We start from the raw sequence: 20,542 nt of genomic DNA on the forward strand, positions 1-20,542 counted from the left end.
TGCCTTGGTGCCTAGCCTCCCACTTCCATTATTGCCTCTGAAGCCAGCCTTGTTGCGGTTTCATTCATTACCTCTATGTCATCATCATCTCTCTGTTGTAGGGCTGCATATTTGTTTGCAAGTACCAGCCTAAATTTTTCTACTTTTACCCTTACTGCCTCTAAGTTGACCTGTTTCTTCACTAATTTTACTCTTTCTATGTTCAAATTGAGGTGAATCTTACCCATCGGTAACTCATGATCACTGAAATTTACCCTACCTATCACTTCTACATCATGCCCTATGCTGGGATTGGCAGAAAGTACAAAACAAATTGCATCTCTTGTTTCACCATTAGGCTTTTCCAGGTATACTTCCTGTTGCTTCGCTTAATGAGAAGGTGTTCATCGTTCGCAGCTTATTCCTTTCTGCGAACTCTACCAGCATCTCTGTTCTAGGGTTCCAGATTCAACGCCGTTGTTGCCAACTGCTTCTTCACCAGCCTGCTTTTTCGCCGCTTTTGCATTGAAGTGACCCATTACTGCAGTATACTGAGTTTGCACTTCTCTCATCGCTAATTCATCATCACCATAACACTGAATTTCTTCATCATCATCGAGAGTGGATGTTGGAGCGTAGGTAGGCCTGTACCACCTTTAATATATACCTGTTATTAAGTCTGACTGCGACTACTGCTACGCTCTCAATAATGCTGTAGAATTCGTCAATGTTGCCCGCTATGTCCTTATGGATTAGGAATCCTACCTTGTATTGCTTCTTATCTGGGTGACCTCTATAGCAGAGGACGTGGCCATTATTCAGCAATATATAAGCCTCACCTGTTCTTCTAATATCACTAAAGCCGATGATATCCAAAGCAATGTGTGATATTTCTTCAAACAGTCCTGCTAAGCTATGCCTACTCGACAGAGTTCAGGTGTTAAAAGTTGACAGGGGCAGTTTTCATTCGCGGCCTGTCCGGATCCAGACATTCTTAGTACACTCTGTTGCGTGCAATCTTATTGCGGTTCAGCCTAGCCACATGCTTGCTGCGCTAAATCTAGGGAAACAATGCAACACATTTTACTAGCATGTGAAGTTTTCTTCCCAGCCTTGGTATAGCTGTCTAATAAAGCTGTCAATCGTCTTGTATTTGCCCATGAAGCTGTAGTGGCGATTTACTTGGTAAACTTTGCAAATACATCAAATAACGGAGAAAGTATATTTGCCCGACTGCTTCTCGACCCATATTGCTGGCTTCCTTGACATCGTGAAATGAACATGACGCATCAAGCAAACAAGAGGCACGACGAATTGTCCCAGCCAATTTCATAGACTGCTGCTTTGGGAGAGGGTATAACAGTACGGTAAAATATTGTGCCTGGCCAATGCACAGTAGGCCTTGTCCTGCAAGTGCCCTATCATCTGAGATGCGCTACGTGTGTGCGGCTCACACTTCGCTGTTCTTCACAAATAGCTTGTGTCCGCCTGCATTTGGACGTCGCACACACGTCACGTGATCTGCTAGCACCTTTCGCACTGGACAACACGGGTTCCGCAGTGCAATAACATCGCGCGGCGTTTGAATTGAGGCGCGCAACACGGGGAGCACGCGTGCAGAAATATATTCGGGGTTCGCGCTTTAGGCGTGTAGTGAACTCACCTTGTAGAAGAGAGTGTTGTTGCTCTCGAAAAGGATGACCTGCCTTATATCGGCCTGTGATTGGGCCACCTCCACGCCCTGAAATCTTATGACTCGGTTGGCCTGGATGTTTCCTAGGCAAGGCTAGAAAATAAGAAGAGCGGAATAGCATATCTTTGTAACAAGAGGTAGCGCAAGAAAAAAAACACGATCTTCTGAGACCGCACTGCACGCGGGCACTTGTTGGCTGTTACGATTTGTTGCTGCGTACGTAGATCCTTCATACCCTCATACGTAGAACCGATAGGGGGATCAGTTCTTTCCTCTGAACGGTAAACCTTTTAGCTGCTGGATGCCCCATTTATGAATTTATTTATATATTTGCGTAGTGCTAGGTGGACCTACTAATCTTTCCGGCGTCATGCGCATCGCACTTCAACTCTCGAGCAAATGAACACAACTGTATTCGTAACTGTAAGTTCCAAATTACAGTGAACTGTAAGTCGTTTACGTGCACATGCTAAAGCTTTGAAATATCATGCAACAAAGCACCTCGTATGACACGACGTCACGGACACATACTCTACGACTATTTACGCCCTTAAAGATGAATGGCTGTGTAAAACTGTTCTATAACTCGCTTCTCTATTTATTCACGTCGCTTCATTTGGTCTCACGGGCTCAAGCATCGGAGCAAGAACACCCTTTTTTGGTGAGAAGGTGCGATTTTTAAACCAATATGCGCCCTTATTCACGTTTGAGCTTGTGCACAGTTTTACCGTGCAGTATTACTACTCGGTCTAAGAATTTCGCGTCTCTAAGCACGCCAATTCGGCGACATTGTGGTGGTCCCCCACATCTTTGTTTCCCCTGTCTTGACGTGAAAGCCAATTTAGATCGCACAAATTCACGACTAGTGTTACCCACATGTATTGCCTACCTGTTGCTCAGGTGCAACCAAAGCCCCGCCTGAGGCAATTGCAAATAGCTTTCAGATTGCCAACTAACGCGTTCGCAAAATGAGCTTGGGGTCGCGAAAAATAATAGCAAAAGCTTACCGCGACGTCGAAGTTGGTGACGTAGAGGCTCTTGCACGGAATGTTCACCAAATCCGACTGGACACCTTTATCTGCGGACTTTACGGTGTAGACCAGGGTGCCCAGCTCGAAGGACAGCCCCACTTTGGTGTTGGAGGGGAATTTTTTGTCTCTTGTCATGAGCGTTGTAATGCTTTTCTGCGCGCAGAATTCAGAAATAAAATAAAAATCAGTAACCAAGTAATACAGGAGGCGGTTCTTTAAATGGCACATACCAACCTGGCAACATATCTAGTGCCAGGTCAGTATGGGCCAATATATATATATATATATATGAGACAGATCGGAAATCAAGAGGCTCGATTTTGTCAACTATGGCCATATAATGCCAAGTGACAGTGAAGCCAAGGAAAGCATCGGGGATAATAACCGTGGTTGAAGCTGCAATGTAGAACATAAGGAAAGGGAAATGAAAGTGGGCGATAAGGTAACTCGTCGGTGGTGGGAGCCGGAACCCCAATCTCCGGATTTCGCGTGCGTAACTGAGGTACCGCAGCGCCGTTTTCGCATCCACTCGTGTTCAGTATTATGCGTGTTCTAAATCTAGGCCTGCGATGAGTAGTTAATTTACTCTATATGCTTTCGTAGTTTTAACAGTCTGTTGACGTCACACGTCTGACATTTTGGCCGATGATGCGACACGATACGTGAAGTGCATGATCAGCAAACATCACAAAGGGATGTTCTGCATGCCCCATGATGGCCATGTGACGTCACGATGGCCATGTGAGTTCACGATGGCCATCAGTTCCGCTGGCTAGCGCACCCAGAGACACGCTTGCGTGAACACCCAAGGAAGTTAACGTGAGGACAGCCGCCGTCGTAGCAAAATTCGTAAAACGGTCTTTTTTTAAATTTTAAACGGTTACCTTTTTTCTCTGAAACATGTACAATGCCTGATGCAAATATGGACGCCTCTTTCAGCCAAGCCTACGAAATTTTCTGGCTGCAGCCAACACCACGGGAATTTAATTTGGTGGCGGGGCTGCTTCCGGCAAGAGATCGTTTACTGCGGCCGTCAACCACTGGTCACGCTATGCGAAATCCACGGCCTTGCCAGCCGTCGCAGCCAGTGATCTGTGTTGCTTCCTTTATTTTATAACTATCGATTTTTTTTTGCCGCGCTGCGCCTTGAAAACTGAGTGAAGCCGTGTTCACACTGCGATATTTGCCGTCTGCAGCGGCGTGGAACAAATTTCGGCGGCGGCGATATGCGCCGGTCTATCCCTGTCCGTGCGGATCGAACGCGGGCCGATATGTAGTTGGCGACGGATTCCCTCACCGCGCACCAATCAGGCGCGAGTAATGAATTCCAAAGATGGAGCCGAAGTCCGATGCTCTAGTTCTGTCGCAGTCCCTAAAGTGAGCTGCGACATCGGAAATGCTAATATAACTGGTGCATGAACACCTCGTCCTTTTCGACGAGTGCCATGTAAAGTACAAGGACAACGTGCTAAGGGAATAAGGTAGGTCGCGAACACGCCGCTGGCAACGTCTGTTCAGTGAACGCTTCTTCTGCGCGTCATGCATCTTCAGGAAGGTGCTCGCCAGCAGGCTCTAGCAGTAGTGCCTCTTCTTGGTCAGGATTTATTATCGTCGTTGTGACATCTGATGATGAGACGCAATGTGAAATCACGCGAACCCCACACGAGCTCAGATAGCTGCGCAGATTCGAGCCGCGAGAACAACCGTGATGCACAGCCGGCCACGAGGCGTGGCCGGCAGGCGCGAGTAAGAGCGCAGGTGCGAGAGAGGAAATCTGGGGGCTTTTGCTCCTTGAATATAAGGCTTTGCCTAGGCACTACGGAGCAGGTCACTTAGCGCGCGTTGTATTCGTTTGTCTCCATTCATGCCGGTATTGCTGAGTACGGTCGAGTTTGTTTACACTCCGACGCTGGCTGCCTGAGATGTGAGGCAGTGGGCACGGACGCCCCATTTGGTGATGGCTGTGTCTGAAGGGGCAAGGTTCTGACTGTTGTTGTATAAGTCGCGGGTTGCCATTTTCGTCCTGACAATAGAGTGGATTTTTTACGAGCGCTGCTCCAGGAAGGCACGTGTAACGGGCAAACGGAGGCCTCAGGAAAGCAAGATGGCGCATGATCTCCAAGGCACCCAAGGGATGGCGGGGTGGTGCGGCCGCAGAGGCCGAAACGTGCCAGGGGGTGTTCGCATAAAAAATTGGTGGTCTGCGAGAGCAGACAGCCGATATTTACATCTGTGGCACGCGCGGTTCTAGCTTTGCTGTCCCCGCTGCCACTTTTGTGTCCACGAGGCGCCGCCAATAATGCGAAATAATGACACGTTGTTGCAATAATTGAGTAAAAAAACGCAGTTGAATATAAATTTCGTTATGTCCAACCACGAGCTTTCACGAGGGTCGACAACTGCTATAAAATTGCATGACAATTTTTCTTTAGCACACATTTGTTGCGTATTCATCCGCAGGGCGTAGTGTTTTGCGAGTGTGGCTGTACAGCTCTCACAACGATATACGGCGCAAATTGCATGGCGAGGCAGAGTACAAGATGTTCAGTTCCCATGAATGTCCAAGCGTGTTGTATGCTAAGTTACATTAACTAATACATCGGCACGGCAGTTGAATTCATCAACTGTTTCCTTTCCCCCGATTCCCCAGAAGTGTGTGTATGCTCAATGGCACTAATGAACAAAGCACCGGCGCGACGTTATGCTTTGCCATTGAAGTTATCCAAGAAAACTCCTCAAGTCCAAACGCATCCCCCTGCAACTGTCAGAATTTAGTACGCTACCGCCGCAAAAATAAAGAAAGAAAGAAAAAAGCAACAAACTAGCATCGGCGCGGCAATCGAATTCATAAACTCTTTCGGTGGCCGCGAATCTCCTGAATTTAGTGTGCAGTATGCTGACCTTGCTCAACCATACTAATGAATTGAATCGGCGCGATGTAATGGTTTTCCACAAAAGTTATCCGAGAAGATACCTCACCTCCATACATATCCCCCTGCGACTATAAAAATTTGATTTGCTACCGTCGCAACAAAATAGCAACAAACTCACCTCGGACACGGCTTTTTCACCGTGCCGGCCACGCATGTTGTCGATTCTGCGCAGCCAGCGTGGCTAAAGACAAACGGAGCTAGCAACTTTCTTTCCTGTAGTACCTAGATGAAGAGAAATCTCACGGACCGAAAGTCCCCACAATTCTCTCTCGCAACCATTGCTCCTCGCGCATGCGCACAATGAGTGGAGATATCCACATATGATGTGCTCGTCAAGAAACCTCCTCCGTAGTGCCTAGGCAGAGTCATCTATACAAGGAGCAAAAGCCCCCAAATTTCCTCTCTCGCGCCTTCTCCTACTTGCGCCTGCGCTGAAACGGCTGGCGATCCCTCAATTTAACGTCTCGTCAACCGGCCGAGTATTTTCAAATGCTTGTAGGTACAGCGGGACGCGGCACTTGCGGAGACGACGGACGTTTGCGCGCATGCGCGAGTAAGAGCGGGTGTGAGAGAGGAAATGTGGGGCGTTTTCCTCCTTGAAAATACGACTCTGCCTAGGTACTACGGAGGAGTATCTTGGCGCTCGCGGTATGCGCTTGTCCCTAGGCGCGCCGGCAGAAGTCGTGGGGTGCGATAGTGCTGAACTTACCACCGCAAGTTGGCGGTTCGAGGCAATTGTATTTATTCGATCATGTTTTTACTAATGAAAACAACGTGTCATTATTTCACATTATTGGCGGCGCCTCCAGGACACCAAAGCGGCAACGGGGACACCAAAGCCAGAAGCCGTACTGGTCCGTGGGTTGGGGCTCGCAGAGGCCTGCGCGTGCCAGGGGAGTATAAGATCGGCGGTCCGGTATCGTGGACAGCCAATTTTTTATGCGAACACCCCCTGGCACGCTTCGGCCTCTGCGGCCCCAACCCATAAGCCACCCTGCTTCCAGCTTTGACCTCCCCCCCCCTCCCCCCCCCCGCTACCGCTTGGGCGCCGCGAAAACACTGCGCCACCTGTTTTAATATAACCTCAGGTGCTCCCCTGAGGCGTGCGTTTGCCGGTTACTTGTGCCCTGCTGGAGCAGTGCTTGTAAAATTCCGATCTATCGCCGCGACGAAAAAAGCGACCCGAGACTTATACAACGCCAGTCAGAACATTGTCTCTTCAGACGCAGCGCTCACGTCCGCGTCCACTGACTCACTGCGCGGGCAGCCAGCGGCGGAGCGTATTGGCGGCGAGGAGTTACGGAGTCGCCATCTATCGGAAGCGCCTCGCTGGCGTAGTATGAGGGATCACGTGGCGCGCTCCTCATAGGTTTTGCTGTCAGCGCTCACTGAAAACACCACGCGCGAGCTCTCCCGGGCATATCTGTAAGTACTTTCGAAACAAGAGAAGTTTCTTACTGTCTAAATAATAATCTTGGGCAAACTGAAAGCACACAATCGTTTACAGACGCTACCTCTTTACCGAATACGTAGTACATAGAACGCCACTGCGCGCGGTCGCAGCCATGGAGTCTCCCGAACCGGCTTCTTGCGTGAAAGGTAGATAAACGCTGAGAGCAAACTATGTGAAATATGTTCTTATGGCGTATGTATAACTAAATGGAGCGTAATAGAACGAAGACTCAATGCAGCGATCGCGCAGATTCGCAGCGACCGACTACGCGTCTGCATGCTTGTCCGCGCACTGTTTCGCTTTCTCCGCGCGCGCGTTTTCGCACCGTGCCATGAGCTTTAGGTCGCAGAATATGAGCATTTGACAATATACAAGCAACCATTGTTGCGTGGACGCTATCAGAGCTGTTCAAAAATAATTTCATTGTAGAGACTTCGACGCCTGTGATGTACCGTAGCGACTTCAATCTTTCCTTTTTTCTAAATTCTTTGACCTTTCAGTACTATTTCTCGAGTTGCGCCGCACTGTATGTTTATCGGTGTCCTCAGCGTGCAATTTCCCGCTGCTCCTTTTTTTGTAATCCAGTGCATTAATTCATAATACAAACATGACCATATGCCATGCTTTTTTTAATTGTGCTTCTTACCGCTGCCTTTCCACTCCACTGAACTTGCCAGTATCTACAGCATCGACAAGTTCATAGACCAAACCGTCATGACATTAGTCGGGCAGCGGACACGGGCGAGCGTCTCAGTGCGCGTTTTCATAACATCGCAGACCGGGCGCCGTAGCAGAAATCTTCCTCGCGTCTGTGCTTGCTGCATACCCGAGTTGTAGCCGATGACTGTTTTCCGGTTTTACGTTTCGCGAGCCAAGCTTCACGCAGCTTCTTGTCCTGCGGATACGTGTGAATAAGGCTGACACCGGCCTCCGTTATGTGCGTCCGGCCCTGCAGCACCGAGCAGTAGCCTACCATGTTGCGCGCCTTCAAAGGCAGCCACTACCTATTGTAGTGCTTTCAAGCGTTGTAAGGGAGACACTCGAAGCGGGAAAATTTCGCCACTAAATGAGGACCGCAGCGTACGAGGGAATTTAAACTCGTTTTCAGCTCGCTTCGGCGCGCCCGAAGCAGCCGACGCGGCTGCTATGTCCACGTGATCCCTCCTAGCACGTCACGCCGACGGTGGCGCCAGCTTTTCCAGTGGTGGAGCTCGAGGCCAATAAACCAAATTGACCGCACTCCGCAATGCCGGCATGTCTAGGGGACAAATGAATACAACGCCGCTAAGAAACCTCCTTTGTAGTGCGTAGGCCGAGTCATACATTCAAAGAGCAAAGGCCCCCAGATTTTCGCTCTCGCGCCCGCTCTTACTCGCGCCTGCGCAGAAACGTCGAGCTCTGTCAAAAGTGCCACGCCCCGCCGTACCTACTAGCAATTCTAAAAACGCCAACCTGCCATGTGTGGCACTCGCTTGAAAGTGAGCGCCTTACGCGGCAGATGTCGCCTATATCGCGTTCGGGCGACTCGGTCTGCAAGCTGCGCGAACGACGCGAAATCTGGCGGCAGGAGAATCCCGTCCGCCTAGAAGCCGGATTCGCCAGTGCGAACCTTACGGTGGAGCTGTCTTGCTTCCGAAAGCTCTTACCGCGCTTCTCAACGAACGCCTCACTGTCCACCGTACCACTGCGGCACATCACCCGCAGGCCAAAGGTCTAGCAGAACACTTCAACCGGACTTTCGATGGCACGCTTTCTAATAATGTCGCCGGTTGTGACATACTTTGTGTACACTATTCCGACCGATTCCTTATCACTGTGCAAAGGTCACGTGGTTTTAAGGTACTGAGGCCTTAGTATAACACCATCTTCATGTACACTAGGCGTGTCTTGTATTGAAATATAACATAGCAGCCATCATGGAGACATTTTTTTTCTCTTTTGAATAGTTCTCGCGTTTCGTTCTGTCCTACGGACTCCTCATACCTTCATAATATCTGTATCGCCATCGCAGCAATGCAGTGTACACATGGCGTTGCTCGTCTTACTGACTTGTGTTTCGCGTAACAATTTGAGCCCGTCAGAAGCGGATCGAGTCTGCTGGTCAGGCTTTATTCGGCCGGTCAATCTCATCTAAACTCGATCGGGTTGCGTCGCCATAGCGTCGAATCAGGCTGAGCCAGACCAACTGCACGGTGTAGGTTCACCGAACCCGACCCATTTGTACGAGCATGGAAACTCAGACGAGTCGGATCAGCAAGCGATGCGATTTGAGCGGGTTCACTAACCCATGAGCGCAATTTCGCGCCGGCATCGGAATTGGTATCGGGACACGGCAAGTAGAAGGACCGTGCGGTGAAACGTCGTCCATCTGTTAAGGGGCGTGAACTTGAGCTGTTGGAAACGGCTGGTTCGCATCAAGAGCCTCATTAAGCCGGCGTCTGTCGCAGCGAAACTCCAGCTGAAATCCCATTGGCTGCCACGCCACGTGACGAGCACGACTCGATGGAGTTTCCATTAGCTGAGACGCCATGGCACGAACGCGCCTCAGTGGAGCGGAGCGCGGGAAAGCGGACACTTGCTGCCGCAGTAGCACACCAGGTGTTGTGTGAGGAGAGAGGACATTGCCGCGACGCCCAACTACTTGCAAGCTTGTGTTACCAGTGCGTTCCTTGGCAGCGCTAGTGCACGCCTGTATGCTAACTGCGCCTCGGTAAGGCCAAATTAAAACGTGCCATGCGTTTCAATGCGGTCGCTTGCCTGCGAGAAGTTCATTACTCCAAGGGCAGCTCAGCGGCGTTGAATTGGACATTAATCGTTTCGCATTCAAAACTAGTAAGAAATGCTTTGGTATCATGTTTTTTGACACGAGCCTCTCGCGTTATGTTCATGCAAATGTAGCAGTTCGAAACCTTTGTTATTTTATTGTTATTTTAGTGAAGTGCGCGTCTCAAGGGATATCCGTAGTGGAGCGCCATGTCATCATCATCATCATCATCAGCCTGGTTACGCCCACTGCTGGGCAAAGGTCTCTCCCATACTTCTCCAACTACCCCGGTCATATACTAATTGTGGCCATGTTGTACCTGCAAACGTCTTAATGTCATCCGCCCACCTAACTTTCTGCTGCCCCCTGCTACGCTTCCCTTCCCTTGGGATCAAGTCCGTAACCCTTAATGACCATCGGTTATATTCCCTCCTCATTACATGTCCTGACCATGCCCGTTCTTTTTCTTGATTTCAACTAAGATGTCATTAACTCGCGTTTGTTCCCTCACCCAATCTGCTCTTTTCTTATACCTTAACGTTACACCTATCATTCTTCTTTCCATAGCTCGTTGCGTCGTCCTCAATTTGAGCAGAATCCTTTTCGTAAGCCTCCAGGTTCGTAATTCTCCAAGCGCCATGTGCCGAAGTGTTAATGCAAGAGCATTGAACCACGCAGGTTTACTCACGATATCGGGTGCCCGGTTGGCATGATAGGTAGCCGCCCCTTTCAGGTCGCTTCTTTGAAATACAGATGGAGGGTGGCTGTAGCACTCGCTCTCTCGCTCGATCCAGCCCACAGAGGAGTAGACGATGACCGTGTCCGCAACGTGGTGGCTGCAGTGAGTGATGCACGATGCCCCTCGTTCAGCAAACAGAGGCATACTAGCTTTGTTCGCTAGCAAAGCAGCTCGGGCACACACACACACAAACACACACACACACACACACACACACACACACACACACACACACACGCACACGCACACGCACACGCACACGCACACACACACACACACACACACGCACACGCACACGCACACGCACACGCACACACACACACACACACACACACACACACACACACACACACACAAATATATATATATATATATATCGAAAATCCCGTGTGATGTCGGTCACGGTTGAAGCTTGGGTAACCACTCTTGTCCTACCTTCCTCCTGGTTTTGTGACAAAATTCGCAAACATGGACACTCGCGCGTATACCTTAAAGATGTTCTGGAGCTTCTTTCACTACCCCGATCCCTTTCCCACCTCTGGGATTAGTCTTGGAGTTCGCAGTAGGACGGCGCCCCGGCAAAACATTCCACGAACGAATCTGCACCATGTCGCCGATGTCCCGCTCTCGCGACCGACTTCATTCCAGCTGAAGAGTGTCCGGAGGACTGCACTTAACGTAATTCAATTGGCTCCTTTTTTTTTTGCTATTCTTGAAAGCGAGGCATCAGATTAGCGTGCCGGCCCTGAAAGCATCCCTGACCGAATCACGGAAGAAAATTCTTCTGGGGGATGCCTTGCGGGCCTTGATGGAAGCGCACCCAGTACGCTTAAAGGCTAGGATAAAGGCTCAGAGCGGTAGTTTCAATAAAATGCTTTGCGTTGCATTGCTTATATGTCGGGTGAATTTCGCATGTAGCATTTCCTGATATTTCTTTTATTCTCAGGGTAAATACTTGGCGTAAACCTTCCTACAGAACTTAAGGCGTATCCTATGCAATGTATACAGCCTCGTCCGTTATTGCATGGGTCAGTGTCATCATGTCAGAGCAGCTAACAGGGCTGTGAGATTGGTCAAGCACATGTAGAGGTCACCTTATACTGCAAGTATGCGATTGGCTTCACTGCAACCCTCTGTATAGTCGTTCCCTTGTTCTAAATTGCATTATACAAAACTGACATTCTCAAACAACTAAAGAGATGAATACTAATTTAGTCTTTTTTTTTCGAATGCTCTAAGATATGGCAGGCGATTTGTGCTACCTTGCAGAATCACAGCACAATCTCGAGCGAAGCAGTTTTCTTCGAGCTATTTTGAGAACTTCTGTAGAGTAATCACTATATTGCGGAATTTTAATAAGGTATCTGTATGCGACTATAGTTCTTATACAACTTCTCGCGAATTTTTTCGGCACTCATGAATTTCAGTCAGGCATGCGTCGAAGTGCATCATGATGCAACTTAATGCGCAGCTCCCAATTAACGAAAACACTTTTAAACTTTGCCTGCACGTAACCCACAGACTAACCATTATTCTCGCTTAATATACATTTTGTGGCACGCACTTCTGCATCCTCGCCGCCGGTAAATGAGCGTAGACGGGCCATATGCAACGCCAACGCTTACTTGCCCAAGAAATTGTTCCGAAAGGCTGTACTTGATCAACGTGCAAGTACCTTTGCTCACATGTGTGATATAGCTTTCGCGCCATTTTGGATAAATTTGATATCGGTAGGAATTAGAGTCCTGGCAGATAAAGAGGGCAAAATTAGACGATTTTTAAGACGCCCTTAAATCTCCAGAAAGCTCGCAAGCATAATTTAATGGACATAACGTGAGAAATCTACTTGCGATCACCTCTGCCTAAACGTTACCTATGGTCCATCGCTTACATTCACCAAACATGAACAAGCCGCACCAGTTAGTTACTGAAGTGACCAGATAAACCTTGTACAACGCATGGAGGTACCGACGAATTGGTATAATAATGATTTGTAACGCGGCTAATTAGGGAAGAGGCGTTAAAACTGCGCTATACAAGAGGCTTGAAATGCTGCCCATTGCTTTTAAGTATGAACTTGCAGTGGCCCAGGGATTCCTCGGGAAACCAAAAGACAGCTGATAACGGACGTGTGACACTCGCTTTCGAGATGCTCTACCAAAGCTGAATTTCGACGGACGCTATGAAGTAGCGTTGTCGAACATGGCGGCACCCATGGCTCCCGCTTCAGAGGGAATTCTCTCGTGATGGCTGCGCTCTGACTCCCATTGATCGTCAATAACTACTGAAATGAGCTTTCGCTTTCTTTAAACTAACCTGAAACGTTAGTTATGAGTGCGTAACGTATCCAATTTCTTAGATCGTCTTGCGATTACTGCGCCCGTAGTACAAACGAGACGCGTGCGCATAGCAGCAACCGAGTGGTTGCTAATGGAGCGTCTTGGCTTGGATACGTTTGGCAGTAGGCACCATACGGCGCGCTGTTTTAGAACGTCTTCCGTGCGTTTGCGTTTCCCGTACTTCGAACTAAATGTCTTGAATGGGCGCGCACCCTAATGTCCCGCAAATGTGCTCACGTTTAACGTACGTCAGGTGACAAACACTATTCTAAAACTCCCTCGTGAATATTTTACAAACGTCACATCTTATGCTAATGCATTTCAGCTTATGCACGAACCTTCCATATTGTTCTTTTCATGTTATTTAAGTTTGACTCCGTGGTGTTTGTAGTTATATGGCAGGGCAGGGAGATAAGATTTGCGCAGGCATTTCCATTGTAATTTTATGCAGAAAGCACAATTCACCCATACAGATTGAAGTTTGCCTACACATTACCTATAGCATGCAGCTTAACCACTAGGCGCTAATTCGGCTCGTCGAAAATTTAATTGCACGAGATTTCCTCCACCTTCTAATCCACGTTAAGCTGCTAAGCACGAGGTCGCCGGATCGAATCCCCGCCACTGCGGCCGCGTTTCGATACGGGGCGAAAAGCGCAAACACCTGTGTACTTGGATTTATGTGCCCGTTAAAGAAGCCCAGGTGGTCGAAATTATTCCGGAGTGCCCCATTACGGCGCACCCCATAACCAAATCGTGAATTCGGCAGGTGAAACTTCAGATTTTTTTTAGCTTCAAAAACACAAACGTCTTGGTTTCGGAACTCATTACCATTTTTTTTCTTTAGTACGCTTTGTCAGATTTACAAAATGCAGACTATATTTGAGATATCTCAACGGGAAAGTCCAACATGACAGCATCAAGTATTTTTTATTCACTGCATCCCCAAAGCATCCATCCAGCCACATGAAAATGATGTCTAACGTAAAATATTCTGAAAGTACAGCGAACCAAGACAACTGGGTAATATCGTGCTCAGTATGAGCGAGAACGCCCGACGGCCTTGTCACTTGCTGTTTGCACTGTTGCTGTTTGCAATGTTTGCACGCTAAGAGCAAACATTGAGCCGTCTGTTCTACCTCTCTTATTACTAAAACACCTAGCACATAATATTGAAATTTGCAGCGGAAATCCAATGTGATGTGGCTCACGTGGTAAGAGATACATTTTAGGTATAAATTTTGTCATCTGTGCCACTGTTTTGGTTATGTACCATGACGCGCGCAACTGCGAACGGAACAACCTATGGCGCTAATTTTGCTAATTAAAAAGCAGGAACCTTGCTTAAATCAGCTAGCACAGCGCAAAGAGAAACTACGAACCATGTTTGAGGCATGAAATAGGGGAAAGGCGGTGGTATACAAATTATTGGCTACGCTGTTATTTAGGCCAAGGTTGTGATGGTTTCGCGACACATGGCTCATAAAGTTCCATTTATTTTCTCTGAATCAGAAGTTCTGCCTTTCACAGTCATTTTATGGCTGCGAGAAGCTTTGTGGATGCAAAGCTTCTCGCAGATGCAAGTTTTAAGGGGCGTCACACTGCCCTGTAAAATTTGCATCTTCTACAAAAATTTGTTATTGACTTACACTTACACTGGAAAAATTATTGTTCATTGATCACTACACATTTGCTGCTTGAACGAAATAGAATGAGGTGCCTCGCATAATTCACTGAGAAGACCGCCAAAAGGTTTTTTATGCCGCATAATAAATTGGGAGAGCTGGACTGATTGTTTTAGAGCGCATTATTAGCACAAGCATTTCAAGCTTTCGATAGCAATTAGGGAGAGAGTGGTCCTCATTTCCTGCTAATATGAAATTTCTACCATTTTCGGTCCTCCCGAAGAAGCGGGTAAACTCAGTAAGCGTGTCATATACCGCCTCTAAAGACGCCGAAAATGAGGGCTTGGCAATTTTTATTTACCCTCTGGTTAACTGACACAATGTTCCTGTGCACTGCGCTTGAGCTTCCCCACATTTTCTCACAGTATAAACTTGGTGAGTGATTTGATATTTTTCTTATAATATTTAAAAAAAAACATGGATATTAAGTTTTTAAAAGCTTCTAGTTTCATTAAGAGCTTTGCTGTAATACACGATGGGAAATGATATGTTCAGATATTCTATACTTACGTGACTGCATCGTTGAACATATCGCTGAGGACTCCCATCGCGTTACCACCGCGATAATTGAATATGCCGAGAGCAATTAATGTTTTCGAGTTGTAGACGTTTGTTGACACTTGCAGGGCCTTCAATTTCTGAAAAATCAAAATAAAATCCAAAGAAAGGACGAAATGATTGCGTGGGGCAGTGGTAAATCTAAAGAGCGAGAATGACATGGTAAGCATACAATTGGTAATGATCGTTTCTTTTGTAGGCGTGTCTGTTTCTACTGTTTGCGTTTTTGGTTGACATAAAGATATCAGTGCCATTTGATCACGACGTGCCATGTTCGAGCGTGAGTTTAGGGTCGGGGAGGAGGGCAGGTGGACACGCATCTCTTCTAGCCCGGCCGTGGCTGTGCATGCATGCATACGTAGTTGTGCGCTTATGCTGCCCGTGAGCGTAATCTGTGGTGGGTGCAAACGTCCAGCGAGCGGAGATGGTTGATGGCTGCATGTGCACTGTGAAACCATGCGCCTTGGGCTGGTTGTCGCGTAATCTCACATTTCGGAGACGTGCTGAAGCGAGAGGCAGCGGAAGCGTTTGCTTCTTTCTGTTTGCGCTCATCCCGCCAGTGTCGACACAGCGTGCGTTCGCGGTCATGGAGTGAGTTCGCCTGTGCCGGCGTGAAAACATGTTTGTTAATTTGAATGTTACACGAAATGTTTGCTCCAGTACATGCGGTTGAAAAAGCAACCTATTCTTTGCATAGTTGCCTAATACATTACTATAGTCATCAATGCTTCGCTTCCGTGCGGATTGGTGATCCCATGTTCTTTTTTTTAGCTACACTAGGACACTTAGCTTTCTTCAGGAAGCTAGTTGAAATGTCAGATTACCTGACACCACGCAACCTTGCACGCTGTCTACAAACAACAGTTACTAAATGGCTAACACGAGTCCAAAATTCTACATTCGTCTTTTGGTTTTAGGGTTGCTGTATTGTTTGTTTTGTGGTTTGCGAATATTTGGATATGCCATAAGTAGTAAGGTTAGAGCTCTTTAACGATCGTATCTTAAAACGAACCCTTGATGATACTGACAGATTTGGCGGTCTCTTCAAGTTCTCAACGGTAGCCTAAGGTATATGCATACGTCCACAGCTTTCAGTTAAAACTCTTCTTTTTTTTGTGTGTGTGTGTGGTGGTGGTTAAACTTTCATTTCGAAAGGTATACTGAAGGAGCGCAGAACGCATTTATCACCTGTTTAAGCCGCATCCTCATATCGTATGGGAAGTGAATATCGTGAGTGCTGTTTTCGTCTTTTTCTTATTTTCGCACTTGCTTTAATCCGGCAGCTACACTACGTGCCATTCATTTTCTTGGTTGTCTGTTTACGTAACCTACGCCGTGCTTCATTCGCGATCCTTGACTTCTCTCGCTCGGCTTCATTACGCACACTGTTAACAACAACAACAACAACAACAACAACAACAACAACAACAACAACAACAACAACAACAACAACAACAACAACAACAACAATTACGATGCTCCCTATTGCGAAACTTGAGCGAAGCTCTACTCTATACGTGTTCTCATTTGTGTCAATACTTTGTATTATGATTATATAGGTACGCGGTTTATCATAACAAGAAAACGCTGCCAGTAGCACGCATTGTTTCCAAACTGACGAAGCACGGTACTCTGGCGCCATATCGTAGCCATCGTTGCCGAACAGCCCGTCTTGCGCGGCACTGTGCTTTTCTTGTCACGGTTTCGTTCCACAAACGAAGGGAGCGGGCCCTCGGTCGCGGCGGAATCGTGCCGCCGGTGCCAGCGGCGACAACACCCAAGGGAGCGTCGCATCCAGCCTTCCTCGCAGCCGCTCGCCATCGCACCTTTCAGGGGCGGCGATACTAGTCACACGCACTGGCATACCGTAGTCCGACATGAGCAGCTGACGCCTCGGGCGATCGAAGCACTCCCCACCTCAAGACACCGTGGTTACGCAATAACGCGACTGCTAGTGATACTGGTCAAGTGGAGGTAGCGCACAGTGAACTGTTTGCTTGTCCACGTGACACGAAATCGCACTTACTGGCTCTCATACCGTGGAAAACTGGTCAGTGAAACAGCAAAGGCCTAAAATTTACGGTTTCTCGAAGTACGAAAGTTCAGAAACGTGTTACAATCGTGGAATATAGTTTTTTCTTTAAATTTGTGTGTCGAAGCCGGGTGCTCGTTACAAACGAGGGTGCGTAAGACCAGAGTGTTAGTTGCACCAAATACTCCAAGGGTGATGTTCCTGCGGGAACATTCACACCTATAGGTATTATGTAGCCATCCACTGCATGTCTCTTTTTTTCTGTCCGTGAAGCGGACTTGATTAATCGGCATGGCTTGTTAACCAGAATTCTCATCCGACCAACGCCTGTCAAAACGCTTATTTTAGGGAACAGAGCAACCGCACCGACAAAAAGCATTTGAATGCGATGTGACACGCGGACCAGGAGTAACGATGCACTTACTGCAAGAAGCACTTTCGCCTTGTCGTATAGACCCTTTACTTTCGTTGATGTGTGCAACACGTTCAACACGCCGTAGTGCTTGATGTTGTTGTTCCTCGAATGACGTTGCAGGTTCTGTTCGGTCGTGGCGTTCATACTATTCGGGGCTGAGTACCTGAGAACGAATGAACGTAGTGAAATGTTATACACTTTTCGTGGAGCGTTTTGCAGAAATACTAAAACATAGCAGTGGTTTCCACGGCGGAATTTAACAATAATTGTGTCCACTTTAGACGCCTGAGTAGGTTCGGTAGGCGCAGCCTTTTTTGCGAACCCTTCCGAACTTTCTTCACTGTGTCTGTTGGCTGGGTGCTGCTGCTGCTGTCTTGTCAAATGGCTTACACTCAAAGTTGCCAACCTCCAAAGCAAATTTCTCGCTAATTCGGATAGAAAAAGTTGCAAATATTTTTCCAGATATAAGTAAAATGCGGCTGTTTAATGGGTTCTCTGTAGGATAAGCTGAGTTCATGCTGTGCATATACATTGCAGATTTTCGTTTTAATACTTATTTATGTATTCGTTTCAAAGGATTTGTTCAAGTCAATGTGCTTAAGCGAAAATGATGTAACCAGTGCTAGTTGCACTGCTGGCAACGGCAATTTATTCGCGCACAGCCTCGACATTGTCAAACGTAGGAGCAATATTATTCAAATGGTAAAACACATGCATACATCAAGGAAAAACGAACGTTCCCACCCGTGTATCGCGTAAGATGTTGCTAAAAAATGTTTCAATGGTTGATAGATTGTTCATCCAAGTTGTACATGTCTTTTCGCATGAGATCCATGTGCCGTTGTTGCATAGAAATTCCTAACCGTGTGCTCCTAACAAATCTTGCTTGGCATCAAGGGTCGCCTGCAAGGTTGCTGCTTCCAGTTTGTTCTTTCTCCTTGCCTTGACAAGGTTAGTTTGAGATGAAGCTCTCTGCACGGTAACGCTGCAATGAGGGGGGCACAAGAGTTTTCTCAAGAAGTCACTGATCGTTGGAAACATAGGGACACGTCACCTAGAGTGGTTTGTGGCACGCACTTCCGAAAACGTTCCACACTCACTTCTGCAGCCAAACCTAGGTCTGTGTTTTTGAGGATGCCTCAATTAGTTGTCGAGCTTGTTGAGGTTCTCTGCCGTAAACAATCAGGGGAACGAAGAAGCAAGAGGAGCAATCGAAGCAACACGTATCTACCACAGAGCGGGGATCGACTGCCTGCAGCCGCGTCATCTATGAATTGACTAGCGGAAATTTTTTGATTATTTGACTTCGACTTCAATATAAAATTCCAAACATTTCAGGCGGAAGTTGTGCAAAGCTGTAGGGTCTGCGTTAAGTGCTTTAGATAACTTTGACGTTACCATGCAACCAAAGTAGACTTCCTCGAGTGGGACGAAGTTGGTTCGGTCTTTGTAACGCAATCGATCGAGCAGCGTGTCGAGCAGGTATCGGTGCTGCGATATGCTTCAACAATTGTTTTAAAGACATTAGAAGTGCGGCCACTCAGCACGTGGAGTCTCGCTCTTTCCGCCTGCATTTCCTTGTTCAGCGTTGTGAAGAGTGGGTGAACTTACTGGAGTGAATACAGGTATACAACTTGGTTCGGGTCTTTCAATTTGCCAAGTATAGAATCCACGGCTAAGAGTCGGTCCGACTCTTTTGCCATGGTCGCATGACCATGACGTTCCATGCCTTCGTCCAGCGACCATGGCCATGGTCTCTGGATCAAGCCATGGACTCCTAGGCCATGGATGTCCTGCGGACTGGTCGGTCGCCCGGTGAAAAAGCCCATTTGGTGAATCCGAAGCCATCCACCATGGCGTCATCATTTCACCTCTTGCTCTCTCTTACGAAAACGCCTATTTAAATTTTAATGCTTTTGCGTGAAGTTTTTCTTCCCTTCAGAAATTCTCTTAGGAGGCGATTGAACTTTTCCGGTAGCTTCTCTAGTGGTTAGAAAGAGAAGCCTTATCAATGAGTTGGCAGTGATAAAGGTTTCGTCGAAACCTGCACGTAGGCTAAAGCCGCTAAACTACCGTTGCGTACAGCACGCCTCAAATTGGATATTTCTCGGCGCCAGGTGTTTCCCGTTTTCCAATTCACAAAATTCAGCAGTTCTTATCAGGTGCACTGCTTTGTTTGACATAATGAGATAACTAAAAATTACTAACCGGATATCGAATCCAATGCCACCGGAAGTCTTTGTCAGGTTCTTCATTACCAGCTGGAACATTGCCCAGCTTTCTTTGGTTTCGATGCCGTGCAAGATGCCGTGAACCACCGCGACGTTGGTGTAGTAGATGTAATCGCACAGCCCGTCAATCGGGATCATTTCGGGGAAGATGGCCTTTCCCCCCACCGTGCAGACGAGCTCGTCTACAGAGACTGCAAACAGGGCGTGAGAAGAAGGGGTTCGGGCGGGAAAGAGAAGTGCGTAAGCTGCTTCATCCGAATGTCTCCATCGGTGTAGGTGTAATTAAAAAAGTTTAAATGCTGAGACACCGTGGGAACCCCTCAATGCAGATTGTTACTTAGAACGAAATTTGCTTCCTCGTTTCGCGGTGTCCGTTTGATATTCAAGAATATTGCCGTGACATCCTAAGCTCTATTTTCACAGCGTTTCGTGGAGCATATTGAAAAGTGTCAAGCAACCAGGAAGTACCTTGTGCATATTATGTATAAGTAACCCTTTTTGTTGCGAGTAATTCTGCAATACTAAACATGATTCACTGTTCTTTGTGTACAAACTATTAATTATAACCCTAGGATTTACTTTGTGAATATTGCGTATAAGTGACCCTTTCTTTTTGCCACTAATTGTGCAATACTAAATGTGATTCACTGTTATTTGTGTATAAACTATTAACTATATCCTACCCCCTAC

At 47.4% G+C, this 20,542-nt stretch overlaps 1 protein-coding gene and 1 long non-coding RNA gene across 5 annotated transcripts in view; one reads left to right on the top strand and one right to left on the bottom strand.

Annotated features, from left to right (window-relative positions):
• The window catches only part of LOC139049967 (uncharacterized), a 112,940-nt gene that overhangs the window by 71,615 nt on the left and 20,783 nt on the right, over nucleotides 1-20,542 (top strand). The gene's annotated exons all lie outside the window — the stretch shown is intronic.
• Nucleotides 1-20,542, bottom strand: part of LOC139049964 (uncharacterized) — a 55,534-nt gene that overhangs the window by 5,399 nt on the left and 29,593 nt on the right. For all 4 annotated transcript variants that reach the window (XM_070525898.1, XM_070525897.1, XM_070525896.1 and 1 more), the window contains exons 8-13: nucleotides 19,830-20,043; nucleotides 17,631-17,784; nucleotides 15,127-15,254; nucleotides 10,542-10,689; nucleotides 2,680-2,856; nucleotides 1,643-1,765 (exon numbers count right to left, since the gene is read on the bottom strand). In XM_070525898.1, coding sequence (XP_070381999.1) covers nucleotides 1,643-1,765; nucleotides 2,680-2,856; nucleotides 10,542-10,689; nucleotides 15,127-15,254; nucleotides 17,631-17,784; nucleotides 19,830-20,043 — 944 coding nt within the window. The remainder of the gene's footprint in view (nucleotides 1-1,642; nucleotides 1,766-2,679; nucleotides 2,857-10,541; nucleotides 10,690-15,126; nucleotides 15,255-17,630; nucleotides 17,785-19,829; nucleotides 20,044-20,542) is intronic.

Source organism: Dermacentor albipictus, chromosome 9 (assembly GCF_038994185.2).
Source record: "Dermacentor albipictus isolate Rhodes 1998 colony chromosome 9, USDA_Dalb.pri_finalv2, whole genome shotgun sequence".
Taxonomy (NCBI): domain Eukaryota; kingdom Metazoa; phylum Arthropoda; class Arachnida; order Ixodida; family Ixodidae; genus Dermacentor; species Dermacentor albipictus.